Here is a 20,363-nt window from a genome sequence, read left to right on the forward strand (position 1 = left end):
TAAAGAATTGAGTTCTGCAATACATTATAACTTATGTATTATGAACTAAAACTTTAGTCTTGTTTCACATAAGTTTTATAGAAATAAAGTCATACAATACGATATAACTTGTTATGTCTTTAACTATATACCTTGTGGACTTATGCCACAAAAATATAAACTAATGCCCCACAAATAATTACCCTTTCTTTCAATATTAAAAATATTTTCGATTACTTGTATTATAAGGACAAATATTAAAGATCACGGATTCTTCAAATAACACCTATATGGGCCAAATTGATCCATTACTCTTTTGTAAGGCCTACTGAGCTTTAGCCCAATTATGGTTAGACCAAAAAGACCTACTAAAATCTCCTGTTCTTCATATTCCCCAAAGGAAAATTTGTCCTAAAATTTCCAAAGATTCCTCCTTTAAGAATCTTTTTTATCACTTGTTAAACTTCCAAAAAATTATTTTTCATAGTTTTAAAATTCAAGATTTAGCTTTGGGGTTTCTGGGAATCCATTGAAGAAGCTATGGTGAAGGAGGATAGCAATGTTTTGGACTTGTTCTTGAAAATTGGGTTGGATGAAAAAACTGCCAAGAATACTTTGGCAAACAATAAAGTCACCACTAATCTCACTGCTGTTATACACGAGGTACCCCATGAGCTTTAGCTTTGCAAATTTTGATTTTTTGTATCTCAATTAGTGTTGGAGCTTAAAGAGTTTTAGATGCATATGGGTATCTCTATATTTGTGTAAATTATGCAAAAAGGTTTGATTTTTAGATGAATAAATGCATATGGGTATCTCTGTATTAGTGTAAATTTCATACTTTGTATAAAGGTTGGATTTTTGAGGAAGTGTTGTAGCTCAAAAATTTTTAGATGCATAAATGCATATGGGTATCTTTATATTTGTGTAAAATTCCTACTTTGTATGCAAAAAAGTTTGATTTTTTGAGGAAGTGTTGTAGCTCAAAGAATTTTAGATGCATAAATGCATGTGGGTATTTCTGTATTAGTGTAAATTTCCAACTTTGTATGCAGAAAGGTTTGATTTTTTGAGGATGTGTTGTAGCTCAAAGATTTTTAAATGCAGAAATGCATAAGGGTATCTCTATATTTGTGTAAATTTCATACTTTGTATGCAAAATGGTCTGATTTTTTGAGAAAGTGTTGTAATTCAATGATTTTTAGATGCATAAATGCATATGGGTATCTCTGTATTTGTGTAAGTTTATAAATTTTGTATGCAAAAAGGTTTGATTTTTTGAGGAAGTGTTGTAGCTCGAAGAATTTTAGACCCATATGCAAATGGGTATCTCTATATTTGTGGGAATGACCTACTTTATATGTGTATAGATATAACGTTTAATTTCCCTACTTGTCGGAGAAGAAAAAAGTTTGTAAAAATGAACAAATGGTAATGTTGATTAAAGAATCTGTTCATTTTTTTCTTTTCCTTTTGTTGCGTTGAGAAACTAATGAAGAGGGTTACTGAATCCTGTACGGCTGTACCTTCTTGTTATTTGCTTAAGCAAATGTAAACGCTAGTAGTAGGTAGAATTGTTCCACAATTGTGCTGCAGTTGGCATTTTTTGTGGAAGATGGCAAACTGTCATAGCTTATGCTGGGAAATATTTGTTGCTTTTCCATTTTTCTGCTGTTTAACATTTGAAAGATTTATTATTCTTTATGAAAAGGGTAAATAAATAACTATGCTGTATAGTTAATGTGCTTAGATGGTTTCTAAATGAATGTTTTATGTGCTAAGTCTATGCTATTAAATCGTGGTCGTAAAGCTGCATTCAAGCTATAGATGGTTTCCAAATGTGCTCATAAATTTTGGAATCTTAGAGAGATCTCATTTGCTGTTTATGCATGCTCATAAAACTGTGTGCAAGATATATATACTTATACAGTGCCATCAATTTTCTTATACCCTCATATTCTTGCAACCAAACTGCACAATGTAACTAGTTCTGGGGAGGGGTTCTAGGACGGATGCACAATGGTTCTTACTGGTTACATGGGCTGATTCTTTGTTTTGCTGGATTTTGTCCTTGTAATTTATAAGTCTCGTGAGATGTGATTTCTTATTCTCAACAGAAGTTCCAGAAAAGCAATTATGTCTTAAATTTGCTCCTAACTTTGTATCGTCATTAATCCAGGCAGCTGTGACAGATGGTTGTGATCGTGCTGTGGGCAACCTGTTGTATACGGTAGGCTTCTAGAAACTTGAGACATAAATTGGCGATATGTCCTTTATATTCTATTTGCTCATGCATAATTAATATGTTTGAGGTTCATTTTCTGTCCATGCATTATTTAAAGCTTAGGGATATTCAGGTTCTTTTAATTTATCTATTTTTGAAGATAAAAAAACCCATTACATCTTATTACTTCCCATTATGTTGGGAGGACAAGCGCTACAGCCTACTAGCATGTAAAAGATGTAACTGAGCTCTATCCTTTTGCGTGATAGGTTGCTACCAAATTTCCAGCCAATGCACTTAACCATCGGCCCACATTGCTTCAGTACATTGTATCTACAAAGGTTTGTTGCTCACTCAAGTCTACGTTTATCTATTTTATTTGGTGGTCCGTTTATGCAAGCGTAGCACTAGAGTGACACTTAAATTTTATAAATCATCTTTTTTTCTATTGCACTAGCAGTATAAGTCCTATTTTGTTGGAGTTAGACTTGTAAAGTATTGAGGCTAGATATGATTAATTGGTGATTCCCCTTTAAATTTGTCTTTTACTGGACCATTGCAGATTAAAACCCCTGCGCAGTTAGAAGCTGCATTTTCTTTTCTTGCTTCAACCGCCTCTGAAAATCTGAAGGCCCATGATTTTGAAGAGGCTTGTGGTGTTGGTAAGAACAAATTATCTTTTCTCAAGTCCAAATATAGTAGTATTTATGACAGTACATTGTTGTATATTTTATTTTATTATTGGGACAAACTTTTGGGGGTGGTTGTGGGTTTGAATTACTGTTTCCTAGAAATAATAAAATATGTTCCTTCAAAAGAAAATTACATGTATTTCCTATAATTTGAGCAGGAGTTGAGGTATCCAAGGAGGACATTGAACGTGCTGTCAGTGAGGTCTTTGAAGAGAAGAAGACCAATATACTAGAACAGCGTTATAGAATCAATGGTTAGTATTGTTGCTTGTAGAATTCACCTAGTTACTTTTTTCTCTAATTTGGATAATCTATCTGTCTGTGGACTGTGTGTTGCTATGCAATTTATTGAATGTTGAGAACTCTGAAATGCTAGCAATTATACAGAACAAAAAGGCCCAGGACACTCTAATTGACTTTGGTTGATCTAGACATTCATGTACCTTTGTAGTTTCTAGATGTGACATGCGAGCATTATTTGGATTGGTTCATCTTGTTTTCATCATTTATACTTATCTTTCAGGTTTCTACGGTCTAATAAGTCTTTCATACTTGTAATAGTTTCAGTCCATCTTTTATATCAACTTGATATCTATCTCATAATAAACAACAGTAAAAAATAGAGAAAAGAGTGTGGACTAATTAATTGTTGTGATGCTTCTTATGTTACTGATAATATAAATGATCCAATTGTCAGCTTGTTTGATTAAGGATATTATTCCTGTTTCCTAAATTAGACAAATAGTATAGGATTTTCAACCTAAATTTGGCAGCTTACTTGTGACCCCTTGGTGGCTCTTTTTTTCCTCAGCAATCAGGTCAAATAAATTTATAACTATCTGATGTGATACTATACTTTTTAAACAAGGGCGGCATTTTGCCCGGGCGGGGGATTGTGTGTGTGTCTAGATGTATGTGTAGTTGCGACCTTTTTGAAATGTTGGCGACAATAAATGTTATTTGATCCAGGACTTTCTTTTTAGTTAATTAAGTGGACATGGAGGTAAGACACCTCTTATTTACAGAAATAATTGCTCTTCCTAATATGCTTTTATTTAATCTCTCCTTCATAGTTGGTGAACTCTTTGGTCATGTTCGGAAGAAGTTGCCGTGGGCAGATCCGAAAGTAGTCAAGGTACGTTTCTTTTGGTGTCAATGTAGTAGATCTGGATTGTGCTTCTTTTTTGATACTTAAAGATTATCTATTGTCACAGGAAGTAGTAGATCTGGAGCTGTATAAATTACTTGGGGAAAGAACTGCCGCAGATAATGAAAAGCCTGTTAAAAAGAAGAAAGAGAAGCCTGCGAAAACTGAGGTGGTGCTTCATCTAATATATTTTATTATTAACTGACGGGGTTATATAAAACCATATCCTACCTTTTGCTGACCACATCTTTAGGTGGAGATTTTTCATCTACTATTATTCTGTCCTAAACTTGTCTAAGTTGCTGCTTCTTTGTCTTATGTAGGATAAAGCAAAAGTTGAGGAGACCTCTGCACCAAAGCAGTCTGAAGAAGAACTAAATCCATATTTGATCTTCCCCACACCTGAGGAAAATTATAAGGTGCTTAAGCTAATGTATATCCATTGTTGTGTACTCGTGTTTATAAGTCTTATTTTTCACTCTTAGGCATAATACTGTGATGTTTTTCCTCACTTAAAATTTTATGCCATTTCAATGCTTTAACATCTTTTACATGATACACTACATCACTTTTTTAACTAGAGAAAATACACTTTGGCTGCATGAGAACATCCTGACTAGTTTGTCATCGTATGGTGCTGATCTTTTTATCAGCTTTTGCAGCTCTAGTTATGTATGTGAGAATTTTATTTTTTATATCATTTTTGGATCCTTAACTATGCATATGCACACATTTTCCTCATTCATTCATCATAGGCAGGATCAGTTTTGGTTGTAAAACTTAGGTAGTCGCTTGTTAGGCTACATTGCATATTTGTAGTATCAGTTGTTGGATTAAAGCAGTCCGTTGTTGTGAAATTCCTTCACTTTCGAGCTCTTTAGGAGAGTTTATGCAAGGTTTTAAGCTATGTTCTTATTTTTAGCGGTATGAACATCTGCTGTCCTGATAATCAGGTGCATACAGAAGTATATTTCAGTGACCGGCCTGTGCTTCGAGCGTGTAATTCCAAAGAACTACTTGAAAAGCATTTGAAAGTGACTGGAGGAAAAGTTCTGACGCGCTTTCCACCTGAACCTAATGGATTCTTACACATTGGACATGCAAAGGTATATCCGATTCGGATATTGTGCTAATGTGGTTTTAATCATGCTCTTAATCTTGACTTTGATACTAAACAGGCTATGTTTGTGGACTTTGGTCTGGCAAAAGAAAGAGGTGGTGGCTGTTACTTGAGGTACACATTCCTTTTCCTTCTTCATTATCTCATGTAAATGATACTGCGCAATTTTTGCCCAAGATGAAGCAATATATTATGGAAAGGGCGACTCTTTTTGATGCCTAATATACGTACCCGTGTGTTGTGAGAATGGATGCCTGTCCTGGGATCTGCTCATTATTTGGCATTCACTTATGCTCTTTTGGTTTGAAGATGGTATAATGCTTTTCTCTTATACCCTCAGGTCTGGTATGGAAGTACAATGTTGATGGATTGGTACAGAACTAGATTATGAAGGATTATAACACTGGTTGACTGTGGAGGGGTAGCCTCATGGTTTTGATCAAAATTTTCCACATTTAGTTTAGTGTAAATTAGGCCACTCAAACAAGAAAAGATAATGCAATTTAAAGATGCTATGTGGAGTGTAGGCAAGAAGCACAGTGGAGGGAAGAGTGGGAGAAGGTTGTGGCTGGAAGGAACTAATGTGATGGTTCTGGATTAATTAATTGGCCGAGAAAACTGTGCATTAGGTTGTCTATATGTAGTTCATTATACAATCCACAAGATGATGGTCTCTTGTTAATTCTGCCCAAAAATCAACCAAAGCTGGTGGCTGTTAGTATTCTCCAGTCTCACCTGTCCTTGTACATCTCCATATAAATGTATTGATTCAGTGTCTATGCTTAGGGTTTCCAGAGAAAGAGGCATGATGGTAGCCTGTTGCTGGTGGGAGGTAGAAGGTATACCATGGCTTTAGTCAAGGTTTGGTCTGGACACCACGGTTTTCAAAAAGAAAAAAATTAAGACTAGTCACATTCTCCTTTTGCTGGAATTGAATTCCAAACCCGTAAGCGTATATCTCTCGGCCCCCTTTTGTGCATAACTTTATAGAAATTTTCAATGCAGTTCAAGGCACTGTCAATTTTAGGCCCAAAATGTTAAAAAACACGGCATATAGTTTTGCAATGCTGAAATAGTTGGTTTGTGTCCACTGTCTGCTCTTCACATGAAACCTCTAATTTCGTTTAGTTGGAACCTCTTTTTTACTTGGGGGTGTTAGATTCCTCATGACTTTGCTGTTGGATGTAGGTTTGATGATACCAACCCTGAAGCTGAGAAGAAAGAGTACATCGATCATATTAAAGAAATTGTTGGGTGGATGGGATGGGAGCCTTTCAAGGTATGATACTGTTCAATGCCAACTGTCTGCTTTCCATATTTCCTATACTAATACGTTGGCAATTTGCAGATCACTTACACTAGTGATTATTTCCAAGACCTTTATGAGCTGGCCGTAGAGTTGATAAGAAGAGGCCATGCATATGTTGACCACCAGGTAATTATAAATACAATATGATATGTCTAACACATGAAAATTGCTAATATATTTCTCTTGGATACTCCTTTTTGGTTTCTACCTTCAAATTTACCCTTGCTGACCTGAGCCAACCTCTATTTTAAGGGGATTAACTAACTGTTGTGATTTTACACTAACTAGATATTATTATGACATATATGGTCTGATTTTCTACATAACCCAGACACCTGACGAGGTAAAAGAATATCGGGAGAAAAAGATGAACAGCCCTTGGAGAGATAGGCCTATAGAAGAGTCCTTAAGATTGTTTGATGAAATGAAGAAGGGGATGATTGATGAAGGCAAAGCGACATTGAGGATGAAACAGGACATGCAGAATGATAATTTCAATATGTATGACCTCATTGCATACCGTATCAAGGCAAGTTTTTCTGACAAGTCTTTTTGGATTCTGTTTTTTTTTCCACTGACGTTTAATCTGTATTATCTGGTTCTACAGTTCACTCCTCATCCGCATGCAGGGGATAAATGGTGCATCTACCCAAGTTATGATTATGCCCATTGCATTGTTGATTCTTTGGAAAATATCACTCATTCAGTACGTATGCAACTTGTCGCTGTCATGTAGTATTTTTCACTTTGTCAAGTCAGCATGGCCTATCTTGGATTTTTATGTCCTCTATTGCTTTCTGCTTTCATTTGAAAGTAACAAAATATTTATTTATCAATCCATTATGTACAGTATTCCCCTTTCTCCCGTCAAAAAGAGAGAGTGAGAAGATATTTTTGATGTTTTAGACAGTTTGTAACTAGCAAAGGAAATAGGATCCCCTTTTTGTAAGTGGACTACACATTTCTGTGTAGCATACCTTTTGATATTAATATAAATATTACCATTATTAAAAAACAAAAATAAGAGAAGCGAAAGCACTGATGTTTGAATGTGCTATAAATTACTGGTCTATCTTGCCGTGCAGCCCCGAATTATTATGGTGAAATAGTATTGCTGTTCAATAATAGCCTAAATTAATTCATATTTCAATTTCACCATCTTATGCAGCTTTGCACCCTGGAGTTTGAAACCCGCCGTGCATCATATTACTGGTTGTTGGATGCCTTAGGCCTTTACCAGCCTTTTGTTTGGGAGTATTCACGGTTGAATGTGTCCAACACTGTGATGTCAAAGCGTAAAGTTAGTTTTTGACTCTTGAGTGTTTCTTTTATTAGAAATTATGTATAATGGTTTTCTGCTGGTTAATTTCTTGTTTCAAACTGATGCTTGATTTTTATTGTTGTCAGTTGAACCGTCTTGTAACAGAGAACTGGGTTGATGGTTGGGATGATCCTCGTCTCATGACATTAGCAGGATTGCAACGTAGAGGGGTAACTTCAACAGCAATAAATGCTTTTGTTCGTGGGATTGGAATAACTAGAAGGTTGGGCCTCATTATCAACGTGTTTGTGTGTTCCTGGTACAAAAGAAAAACAGTTTTTGACAGCCTTTTTTTGGACGCAGTGACTCTAGTATGATACAGCTAAGTCGCCTAGAATACCATATAAGAGAGGAACTAAATAAAACAGCTGCTCGGACACTAGTTGTGCTAAATCCCCTTAAGGTGGGTATCTTGTTTTGAATTAAGTGTTTGCGGATGGAATGTGTATATATGTATTCTAGTTTCAATTTTCAGAAACTTAAGTTGTCAACTTCAAATTCAGGTTGTCATCACGAACATTGAAGCTGGATTAGTAATGGATCTAGATGCAAAGAAATGGCCTGAAGCACCAGCAGATGATGCTTCGTCGTTTTATAAGGTGTTTTTACTAATAATAATCAACTGCTGATGGTTGTTGTCTACTTCTTCTGTCTGCACTTAATAAAGCATTTCAATGTCATTGATCCCTTAATATCTATATGCCGTTTCTGTTAATTTTGCAGGTCCCCTTTTCTAGAGTTGTGTACATCGAACGTACAGATTTTCGTTTGAAAGATTCTAAAGATTATTATGGTCTTGCTCCTGGAAAATCTGTCCTATTGAGGTACTGTCCTTTAACTCATCTCTTTGGCCATCTGAATTTTGTCTGATTTCAGTTCAGCACTTGCCCCTTAGATGTAGAGTCAAACTATAAAGCTTATTTGCTTTACAGGTATGCATACCCTATCAAGTGTACAGATGTAATTCTTGCTGATGACAAAGAGACAGTTCTTGAGATTCGGGCAGAGTATGATCCGTCGAAGACTACAAAGCCTAAGGTGGGTTTTCTGAAGTTAAAATATTTCCTTCTATTATGGTTGGCTTTTAGTATTTCAGAGTCCTTGTTTCTAGTTTCCTGAAACAATGAAGTTTGCAGGGTGTTCTTCATTGGGTTGCAGAACCTTCACCTGGGGTTGATCCACTTAAGGTGGAGGTCCGGCTATTTGACAGGCTTTTCCGCTCTGAGGTTTATTTTCTTTACTGTGTTGAACTTACTATAGCCCCCCCTTCCCCCCTCTCCCCCCATGCCTGAGTTTATTTTTGGAGACTTACTGTTGCTTGGTTTTCATAATAGAATCCTGCTGAACTCGATGACTGGCTCAGTGATTTGAGCCCCGAGTCTAAAGTGGTGATACAAAATGCATATGCTGTGCCCTCAGTTAGTAAGGCTACTCTTGGAGACAAATTTCAGTTTGAAAGGCTCGGTAAGTTCTAATACCCAGTAATTCTTGGTAGGGAGCTGAAACTTTCTAAGATGAAATTTAAGTCGCATGGAAGTTGCTTTTAGGTTGGCATTTAGCATCAAATGGATGAATCAGGGATCTTCGAAAAATTTGTATTTATGTAGCAGCTTGACCTATGTTATTTTCCTTGAGTCCTACAATAAATTCCTCTATTGTCTCCTATTACTTCTTTGATGTTTGCTTTTGGGCCTCTTAAAATACAAGTAGCGAAAATATCAATTTCGTTTTTTGATTTGCTTTTGCAATATCAATTTTAAACTGACAGAATCTGAAAAACAAAACATGAAAGATGTAGGTCACTTGATTTTTGTTTTTCATTTTCTGCTTTTCAAATTCTGAAAGGTCTCATCAAGAACTATCAAGATATTGATCAAGCTCAGCAAGAACTTGATTCCCAGCTCCGTTTTTCTTGATTTCCGGCCTAACACTTGAGTTGTTTCAACTGATGACTTTTGCAGGGTATTTTGCTGTTGACAAGGATTCAACTTCTGAAAAACTGGTCTTTAATCGGACTGTCACTCTGCGTGATAACTATGCTAAGGGTGGGAAGTGAAGCTCTTTTTATGAAGAAATTGAAGTGTGTGATCGAGATAATCTAATGTAACTTTTCTTGATATTTACGTGTACAAATAGACGATTTTCAAGGTATTGATTTTCCATATTTCATGATAATGCTAACTTCAGATTTGTACAAATCATCTATACTTCAAAAGACAATAAAGTTTTGGTAGCTCAATCTTGTTACTCTCCCTATAAGTACTTTTTGCTGTTCCATTTATACAAAAATTGCAGCTATGAACATCAGTTACTGGAGAAGCCAATATCATGCTTCCATTTCATATTCAGATTTTTGAACAGCTTCTGGCTCCTTGCAGTTTATTTAAGTCTGCTTAAGGGCCAGTTTTTTGCTGTGATTCTAATCATTGATCATAAGCTTATCTCGTGTGACAATACTACAGAGCGAGTTGCTCTTTAGGTGAGCAGTTCTGTGACAATACTATAGATAAAATGATGCTATAAGAGGTAGTGATGAGTTTCACGTGTACTTGACAGGAAAACTACTGTTTAGATTTCTCTTCAATGATCTAGTATGTCTACGAGGAGCTCTACTCAAGAAGGAGCATTGACTCTTATGGAGGTTGTTGAAGCTTTATGTCAGTCAGGGGACCTTGATCATGAATGAGTTATTGTCCCAATGAAAGGGACACACTTGTTATAATCGCTTTGGCGTGCATGTTGAATAGTTATGTGTAGAAAAGAACCCTCCACCTCTATGAAAACAAGAAAAAAAGTTGCAAATGCTTTGCAAGCAAATCTTGTGTGATTCTATAGCTTTATAGAAGCAGGGACATGCATTTACTTCTAAGGATGGGGTCCTTATGTAAAATTTCATTGAAGGGTAAAGACACCCATAACTTTGCAAGGTTTTTGACAAGAAATATCATATTTGGTCCTATGTGAAGATTGATGGAATTACTTTAATGAAAAGGGACCAACCATCATGGAAAAAGGGGTCATTTCAATCAAATGTTCAAATTCTCTCAAAAGGCTTTGTACCACAACATGGAAGTGAATGATACCCTTATCATAGTGGAGAAACAAGTTCATGTTACACTCGAGTGTGTCGTTTAGTGGTCAATATAAATACAAAAGTTAAGTAATTTGTTTTTCATCTGCCTAAGCCTTGATGAACAAAGCTAATCAATATCAGTGCTGGTGGGATAGCAGGTACTCGATGAAATAGCTGATGTGCTGAGTAGAATAATCAAGGTCGATATCCAAAATGTGTTGCTTTTGGAGAATTCGATTCATACCCAACAATATTTTTGAAACGTCTGAAGAATATAGTCTAGTGTTATGAGAGTGTAGTCTCTTCAAGTTGTGAGCTGTGATTTATGAGAGTGTAGTCTCTTCAAGTTGTGAGCTGTGATTTATGAGAGTGTAGTCTCTTCAAGAATGAAGTGATGTTTGATGATAATTTGATTGAAGTTAGAAAAAGAGAAAGTATGATGCTTAGTAAGTTCCATTTTCACATGACATCTTAGCCAGTTTGGTCACATGCTAAGTTGCACCTTTTTTTAAGGATTGTGAATTCCCAAAGAACATTTGACAGCAAATCTCATAGCATAAAGGTTTTCTTGAAGTTCAGTCCTCTTGTTTTATAGTGAATCTTCCACATTGTTGTTTTATAATTTATTACTTTAATCTATTTTGCTCGGACTTTTAAAAAATGATGTTGCACACATACCGAGTCCTCCAAAAATACACTACTTTTGACAGATTAGACAATATTTCTGAAGAGTCCGAGCAAGAGGTCCAATTGTTAAAGTATAGTAGAGGTATGAATGCCAACTTTTTTCTTTCCTCTCTTGCTTTTTTCCTATTTGAGAAATCAAGAACTTGTTATACTTTCTCATAATGCTCTGCTTGTAAAAATGATCACTTCAAGTGTACATTTTTTTTAAATTTCACACTCATCAAATCATCACAAGTCCCTTTTTTCTTGTACTTTATATCCTTGTTTTTTCTTGAGGGTAAAACAATCAAATCAGTGATTGGATGTCATAATATTCCTTCTATTTGACCTTTCATTTCATAGCAATCCTCCCTACCTACCATAGGAGGACTAGTAAGGGGTATGACAACTTGGGGTATAGTGGACCATCGTTAATTAGAAGTCTCGGGTTTAGTTCGAACTGAATAGTGTCTTCCGATCAAAGCACTTTACCTCTTTCGATCATAGGTCTAGAGTTTAAACTAAACAGAGAGCCCTTCATTCGAGAGCGTTTTACCCCTTTAGTGGACCTACTTGATACAAACTTGAATTAGTCAGACTTGGTAAATTTTAGATATTGGATAATTAAAACATAATTGTGAAAAGAATGAACCCAAGCCAAAGAATGGGGGTATGTTTTTGTTTTGTGTTGGGGGGAGGTTTTTCACCCTATGTTACTTGGACTCTCGAAAAATGATGCCTTATTCGTATCAGATCCTCCAGAAATGCACTACTTGAAGGATTTAATACACACTTGGCAACATTTTGAAAAGTTCGAGAAAGATAGGTTTAACCTATAGGTCATACACCTTCCAATACAAATACTATGAAATATGTGTCCCCTTTACATGACTAGACAACACAAGAAGGGTCCTTTTCCTTAGCATTTTGAGCTCTCTCTTTCACCAAAGTCACTTCCTCATACTTTCTTTAATTTGACCACATCCTTTCATCTTTCCTAGTTTATCTTTCTATGACTGAAGAGTCATCTTCTCAATTATGGATCAAACTAGTGGATAAGTATATAATGTTAACTAAGACTCCTCAATAGTAAAAGAACAATCTTCATTCCATTCATCATGAATTGACAAATTTTACGCTGACAATTCCTTTTCTCTGACTATAAATTGAAAGATTTTACGCTGATAACTCCTTTTTCTGAATTGGAACCAACAAAATAAGCAAGCTCACACATGGGAAGTTCTCAATAGGACAAATACACAAAAAATCAAGAAAATTTAAGAGTAGTCATTTGATATTTTCATTTATACAAGTCAGAACTTTTAAAAAAACCTACTAAAAAACATAGTCCATAGCATATAGGCATTAATATCAAAGTGATATTATATAAAGCTAAGTAAGACTTTCAAATACAATATTATGATTACCATTTTGCCCCTCTCTCCCCCACCCCCATCCCTTTTCGTGACTTTTGAAAATTGTTCAAGTCTAGCTAGATGTCTACATCTCCTAGCTTTTTGAATTGCCAAAGTTCATCCATGTTCCACAATGATCCTTCATCATTGAACCAATTAGCTTCTGCCACCTCACATTCTGAAATTGACATTTCTTGATATGTTAAATGCTCTGGCTGCTGAATGAAACTTCCCACATGATAACATTCATCATCTTGAAGAATTGAATTCAAATTTTCATTCAACACATTCATTGAATCTAATGAATTTTCTAGTGAACCCCATGTTGTGTTGTGGTTGTTATTAGTATCATGGGATTTGTTGTGTTTTGTACAAGGTTCTTGATTATTGTTGATTAAGGGTAAATTAGGAAGTTTTTTGTCAATTGATGATGAAGAACATTGTTCCATTTTTTCAAGTAATCTTGGTACCCATAGATTCTTGATTGCTTCAACAAACTTCTTGCTATTTGAATCAACTTTAAGTTGTCTGGCTTGTTTTTGCACCCTCGTTCTCCAGTAATTCTTGATTTCGTTGTCTGTTCTTCCTGGTAAATGCTGAGCAATCTTTGACCACCTGTAACACATAGACGAATTCAAAATTTAAATTAACATAATCTTGAGTTGTTTGAAATAAAAAGATAAAGACAATTCGATGCACGAAATATCTCTCACATTGTAGCCCAAGAAGTATAACATAAATAACCTAGTGACACAAGTATCGAGAGCGATTAGACTTGAACTCGTGAACTATAGATCAGGTTAAAAGTAAATTTACCTATTTCCCCATTTGGAGTGAAGTTCAAGAATTAAGAGTTGTTCTTGTGGAGTGAGATTTCCACGTTTAATATCTGGTTTTAAATAATTCAGCCACCTTAGTCTACAACTTTTTCCTGTTCTCTTCAATCCTGAAGAAAATAATATTTAATAAATAAATAAATAAATAAAAAGAATAGTATTATACAATTTTGATAGATGCCTTTCACATCTAGCTAAAAGACAATTCAAAAAAATAAAAAACATTAGAAAAAGTGTATATTTTTTTAATAAAATTATTTCTTACTTGAATTCAAGAATTATATAAAATTTAAAAAATTTAAAAATTACCTGCACATTTTGCTAAGGCATTCCAACGACCTTCATCATGAGTAGAAATATAATGAATAAGAAGATTATCTTCTTCAAGAGTCCATGGACCTCTTCTTAGCTCAAATAATTCATCTTTATTTGATAAATTATTATTAATATTATTATTATTACTCATCATTAGAAAGAAGAGAGAGAAGAAAAGAAAAAAAAAGATATTTTTTTGGAAATAAGTTGATGAAGAATGAAAGAGAATTTAAAGCAAAGTGAAGTATTATATAGATGATGACAATAAAGGGATTTTTTATACGCCTCTAAAGGAGAAAAAAAATAATATGAATTTTTTTTTTTTCCACATGAAAATAGTACTTACAAACTTTATGGAACATAAAAACTCAAATGGAATTTTTAAATTTTTTTTTTGTGAGTTTTAAGAGTATGAAAATATATTGTGCCATTTAGTAAACAAGAGAATAATAATAATGATCTTTGTATGAGCATCAAAGTGTGCTCTAAATACATGTGGATGGACCCCTTTTCTTGTGAATGAATATTGGCCATATAAATTTCAACACTCTTTGGTCCTCCACCCCCTCCCCCCAAAAAAAAAAACTAAATTACTATATGATTTAGAGTTATAGAAATATTATGATATATTTAAAATTATACGTTTTGATTATTACTTTTTATATAAAATGATTTTATTTAATTAATATAACACCTTCATATAAAATGAGACGAACTGAGATTCTTATTATTTACATCAATTATATAGGATATAGAAAGTTCTTGAATAAGAAAAGTGATAAGATCTTTTTTGTGTGGGTGGCTAGGGGGTTGGGTCTATTCTATTATATAGTGCTCTAGCTAGGTTGTTTCTTATAATATTGTGTCAAAAGTATATAATCTAGATGATGCATTTTAAGATATATAGAAGTAAATAAGTCTTGATACAACGTAAAGAACATCACATTGAATTGAATTGAATAAATTCATTACTCCTCCCGTTCTTTTTTACTGGTTCAATTTAAACTTTACATATTTTATAAAAAAAAATTACTTATATAAATATTTTATCATAAAATTCATATTACTTGATATTTAATTTAGGTCATGATAAATTATTTGATGAATAATTAATATTAATAATAATATTGTTTTCTTATATTTTTCATGCAAAGAAAAACCTTGAGGAAAAAAGGGGAGTCAAGAAAAGTATGATCTTGAAAATGAACTTTGCTTTATTGCTGCCTCCTCGGAAATTGATTCCTATTCAATTTGTTATATTATATTAAATTATATATATATATTCCCTCTTTTTAATTATGTAAGAAACGTGCTTGACTAAAATTTAGTCTCTTGATCCTTTTTTACTTGTCAAATTTTAACTTGACACACTTATTAAGAAAATAATGTTTTTTCATACTATTTTATCTTTATTAATTAATAAGATTTCAAATATATTTTTTACTATATTTTTCAAAGACATTAACTCAACATTAATACACTAAGATAAAATAAGAAAAAAAGTTATCCTTCCTAGATTTAAAAAAAATGACAAAATAAATAAAAGAAATTAAGTTAGAAAATATTTAACAAATAAATAGGGACCGCCAGAGTTGGATTTAGGAGTATATTACTAAAATATTATTTTATGTCCAAGTAAATTAAACGTGGGATTATATGGTTTGATCAAAAGGGCGGCAACCATAACTTTGCCAAGAAAATGTATGGGAATTTAATTAATTAAAATACTATTTTGGTTTGAGTTTTCAAGATAGTGATGCCTCTTTGCTTTTCCCTATGTTTATTCCAATTTACTGTCTCAAATTAGTTGTTGATTTTCATTTTTTCAAGTCAAGATAATGATGTTTAATTCCTTTTTAATTCAATACAAAAATTGTATAAAATATATTTTAAATTACATTTTTTTTCATATTTATATAATAAAAAAGTATATCTTAATATATGATTAAAGTTCAAATAGTTTTATTCTAAAAAAATAATAGCAAATATTTTAGGATGGAGTAAGTATTTACAAATCTTTTTCGAAAACAATGTTTATTCTTTAGTCAAAGTCATCAAAATGGCTAGCAAATCCAAAATGTTTGATGTCTTCAAAGTTATTATTTTTATAATGCTAAGTGCTTTGTTAGAATATAAAAAATTATTTTGTTGGAAGGAATATTATGATTTATGAACTTAGATATCATGTTTATCAAGGGAATCAAACAAGTGGTAGAGTATATCCAATTGGAGACTTAAAAAAAAAAATTAGCTATAAAATTCATCGTTAATCTATATCTAATTAATAGCTTGTAGCTGATAATATTTCTTAATAATTCATAGCTAATTTATCATTAAATATAATTAACAATTTTTATTATTAACAATAGAAATTGTCCGTCGCTTATTCCATTTTGTTAGTACAAAACAATTGAACATATATAGATATTGTATATCAAAGTACGAGCCTTAAAAACAGAAATTAACTATAAAATTCATCACTAATCTATTATTAAATCGCTCATATTTAACACGCTTTTTTGATAATTCATCATTTATCTATTGTTTAATAAAATTAGCGACGATTTTTTATTGTTTAACAACAGAAAATTGTTCGTCACTAATTATATTTTTTAGTGTTAAAATTATTGAACATAGGTGTCATTGTAATAGCTAGGTGTATATCATGGGAATAAAATTAAGTGGTATATCCAATTGTGAGCCTTAAAAGAAGAGATAAGAGAATTTAGTGGATGATTCGTAAGAAAGTACCTAAAAATTATTTGGGAGTTTGAAGGTAGGGGCCAAAAGGATATATATTATATAGTAGTATGTATTGAAGTCCTAATTTTTTTTTATTTCTTTTCGAAATTTTATTTTTAGAGTAATAATTAAAGTACACTTATAGTATTTGTGTACATTTTTTTACTCTTTTTTACGCTCTATTTTATGAAATTTTATTGAATATGCTATTGTAATTATTATAATTGAAGTATATATATACAAAATGCCAAGCAGAGAATAACTCCGAGATTAAATTTTGTGGCGGACTGAGAATTTTATTAAGGAGATTTAAATATAAAGATATAATTTTTTTTTTATGACAAGGGAAATTCGCAGCCGCTACCCTTTGGGTGTGCACATGGTAAAACCTCCGCTCCTATGCAATAGCTCGCAAACCATATAGGAGAGAGGTAACCCACACTAGGCAAACTCGGTGCGACGAGCTCGACCCAAAAGGCAAACCTATTGCTTTCGCTGGCAAGGGGTTTCGAACTTAAGACCTCCAACATAGAAGTCCCAAGCCCAAACCACTGGGCCACCCCAAAGGGGTATATAAATATACGAGGAAATTAAAAGAGATTCATTTTTTTTTTAAAATAAAGAAATAAATTGAGGGTGGAAGGAAAAAAAAATGAAAGAGGAGATTATCAGATGAAAAACGAGCACTCATTGATGAAATGAAAATTTAGCTCTTCAATCAGAAGGATTCAACCAATAGTGTATATTTTCTTAATCTACCTTATATAGTGTATTTTTCCGATAAAAGGGATATTAATAATGGATTCATAGAGAACAACGAAAATAATAAGAAAATTTGCCTAAGTATCAAACTAAATAAAACATCAGAGGTAAAAATCTTTATTATCCATTTGTATTTGATTTAATGTCAAAGTACCTCATGTAATAATTAGATAAATAGATACATTCTTCCCCCCTTAGTAATTTTAAAGATGTCAAAAGAATCTCTACAGAGTGGTATTCAGTAAGTGGCAAACATATACAAAAATAGCTACCATCCAAATTATATTTAAAACTCTATAGTGTTGAAAATGACAACAATTTTCTATCGCAAGAATTCTCGACGATCGATAAATTAAGTAATGATTATAATAGAGAATCTCATAAGTCTCCTAACCTGCTATTTACACTGAAATATACTACAATTATAATCAAGGGATGTGACAGTAAAGACCACTTCACCTTTAATCGATATTTTATGTTTTAGTATATTGAAATTACAGAATGTTCTACCAGACATAAGTATTCTACGCCTCTTAATTAGCCTGCTCGGTATATTTAGATTAATCAGACGAGTGAATTTAGTTACTAAATGACCAAAGAAAAAATAAGTGCATTTATGTAAAGGGAAAGTTAAGAATATATATTCTTCGATCAACTTATTTACCGATATAATTGAAGTATATATACACAACATATACACTATCGATGTATATATTGTGAATAATATATGTACATTATATGTATATATTGTATAAAGTATGCACTATGTATATACGTTGAACATGTTTTATAAATTAGATGACTAAATGGTTCAGACATGTAATTATCCCTATTTAAACTTATAAATTAGATGGTCGAATGGTTATATATATATATATATATATATATATATATATATATGCACTATGTATAAACATGTATACTATTTACTTTAAGTCTATTCCACTGGAGACGAGAGTAGACAACACATGACTAATCCTATGTAGTCTAAACCCCTCTCTTAGTCACACCAAAAGACAATAAAAAGAAAAAAAAAAGAAGGATGTGAATTAAAGTAGAAAGAATGAGAATCAATTATTGAGAGTGGGAAATAGAGTGTATGGAGAGAGTTTTGTTATATTCTTAAATAAAATGGACATAATTTCCAAATTGAGTAATAAGGTATAGTGGGAAGAAATGGATGCTTTGTTTTTTATCCAACTTTGGGAAATATATAAAGTTAGTGACTATGCATGTGACCTTAGAGAAGGATAAGAATTTGATATTGAGTAAATGAATAAATCAAGAATTGGACCTAGGATTTTGTTTTGATCCATAATCAATGATATCATAATTCTAAAATGAATGATTGATTGATGAGATTGATCATAATTCTAAAATGAATGATTGATTGATGAGATTGACAATATTGTAGAAATGGACATAAACCAATAACTAATTAATTCCCACCACACTACATGTGTTTTCACTTCAAGTGTGCTTATGATTTGAGAAGGTGACTAGTATATCCGAACTATCGTAATGACATGCAGATATTCTCTGTCATATTTTTGGGACATTGGTGTCTCTGCCGTCCAAAAACTAGAGCATATATGTCCTTCACTCTAACGGTAGACTAAATAGGGACACGTGGCGTAATCTTATCTGTCGATTCGATATTTAATAAATGTTGGGTTGGTGGATAAGATTGTGAGTTTATGATACATGTATGTCCGTTAGTATAAAGGGTATATATGCTTTAGTTTTTGGACGACAGGGGCACTAATGTTCCAAAAGTATGACGAAGAGTATCTGCATACCATTTATGATAGTTCGGGGTATATTTGTCTCTTTTTCCCCAAATAAAAACATTATGTTATTTTTATATTTTCCTATTTTTAATATGTTAAATGAAGAAAAGAAGAATTGTAAATCAAGCTGACAATTTTGAGATTAATGGCTGGGAAGTATAGTGGCATCTACAAGTCTGGGGAGAATTTCTACTTTGATGATTATAAGAATTTATACATTGAAAGATAGATTCGATTCATTGCCTTTTTAATTTCTTCAAGCACAATATTATGATATACTTATTAAAAAAGCTCTTGATTCATCATTTATTTACAATAAATAATTTGGCTCGATCTGAAAAAGCGTTGGTGGAATTGTGTTTAATTTTTAGTTGGACACAACATGTTAGGCATCGTGATACAATCATATTCTATCTCAACTGGACATGTATATTTCTAGGCTTTTTAGAGTTTTGATAAGTATATTCATAAGTCATAACTATATCATGAGCAGTGTAGGGCATCTACAAGATATAATATTAGTTACCGCTATATAACTTTAATTTCAATTTAAAACAAGTAAACCAAGGAGTGAATATTTCGGGGAAGTTACACATTTGGCCGTTCGACCAACAAATTCTACATATATTGCACATTAACTACATGTATATTATACATCTGTTGGCTATTCTTCTGAGCATACAATTATTTAAGTTAATTTTTCTTTTTGAAAATCTATAATAATGGCAGAAAAAGGAAAAAAGATCCTAAACGATAAGTGTTATGGGCTTTTGGAGGCTGGACTTGGTATTTGCCATCTCAAGCCCAATAAGTTGTGGCCCAATATAAGCTACTTGCATAGAGAAAGTTCATTTTGATTTATTGGGATATTTTCATATAGAATATATTAATTTTTGGGAGAATTATGTTTACTTCCATAAAATTTTGACTTGTAACACATTATCCACTGAGTTTTCACCATTACAAAGATTT

The 20,363-nt window shown here is 32.8% G+C and overlaps 2 protein-coding genes across 2 annotated transcripts; one reads left to right on the plus strand and one right to left on the minus strand.

The window, feature by feature from the left end:
- The first annotated feature begins 392 nt into the window (after positions 1-392).
- LOC125821542 (glutamine--tRNA ligase) lies at positions 393-10,035 on the plus strand. Its single transcript, XM_049500960.1, has 23 exons — positions 393-642; positions 2,159-2,209; positions 2,473-2,544; positions 2,766-2,865; positions 3,054-3,149; positions 3,969-4,030; positions 4,110-4,211; positions 4,366-4,461; positions 4,996-5,148; positions 5,221-5,276; positions 6,351-6,441; positions 6,511-6,597; positions 6,803-7,000; positions 7,079-7,177; positions 7,640-7,771; positions 7,879-8,015; positions 8,096-8,195; positions 8,296-8,391; positions 8,516-8,616; positions 8,725-8,830; positions 8,929-9,018; positions 9,127-9,256; positions 9,754-10,035. The coding sequence occupies exons 1-23, from the start codon at positions 520-522 to the stop codon at positions 9,846-9,848; spliced, it is 2,373 nt and encodes a 790-aa protein (XP_049356917.1). The 5' UTR covers positions 393-519; the 3' UTR covers positions 9,849-10,035.
- Positions 10,036-12,987: 2,952 nt separating this feature from the next.
- On the minus strand, positions 12,988-14,254 carry LOC125821459 (MYB-like transcription factor EOBI). Its single transcript, XM_049500874.1, has 3 exons — positions 14,092-14,254; positions 13,763-13,892; positions 12,988-13,561 (listed from the first exon to the last, which is right to left on the minus strand). The coding sequence occupies exons 1-3, from the start codon at positions 14,249-14,251 to the stop codon at positions 13,024-13,026; spliced, it is 828 nt and encodes a 275-aa protein (XP_049356831.1). The 5' UTR covers positions 14,252-14,254; the 3' UTR covers positions 12,988-13,023.
- Between the last annotated feature and the right edge of the window lie 6,109 nt (positions 14,255-20,363).

Source organism: Solanum verrucosum, unplaced genomic scaffold (assembly GCF_900185275.1).
Source record: "Solanum verrucosum unplaced genomic scaffold, falcon-dt-bn FXZP01000217.1, whole genome shotgun sequence".
NCBI lineage: Eukaryota > Viridiplantae > Streptophyta > Magnoliopsida > Solanales > Solanaceae > Solanum > Solanum verrucosum.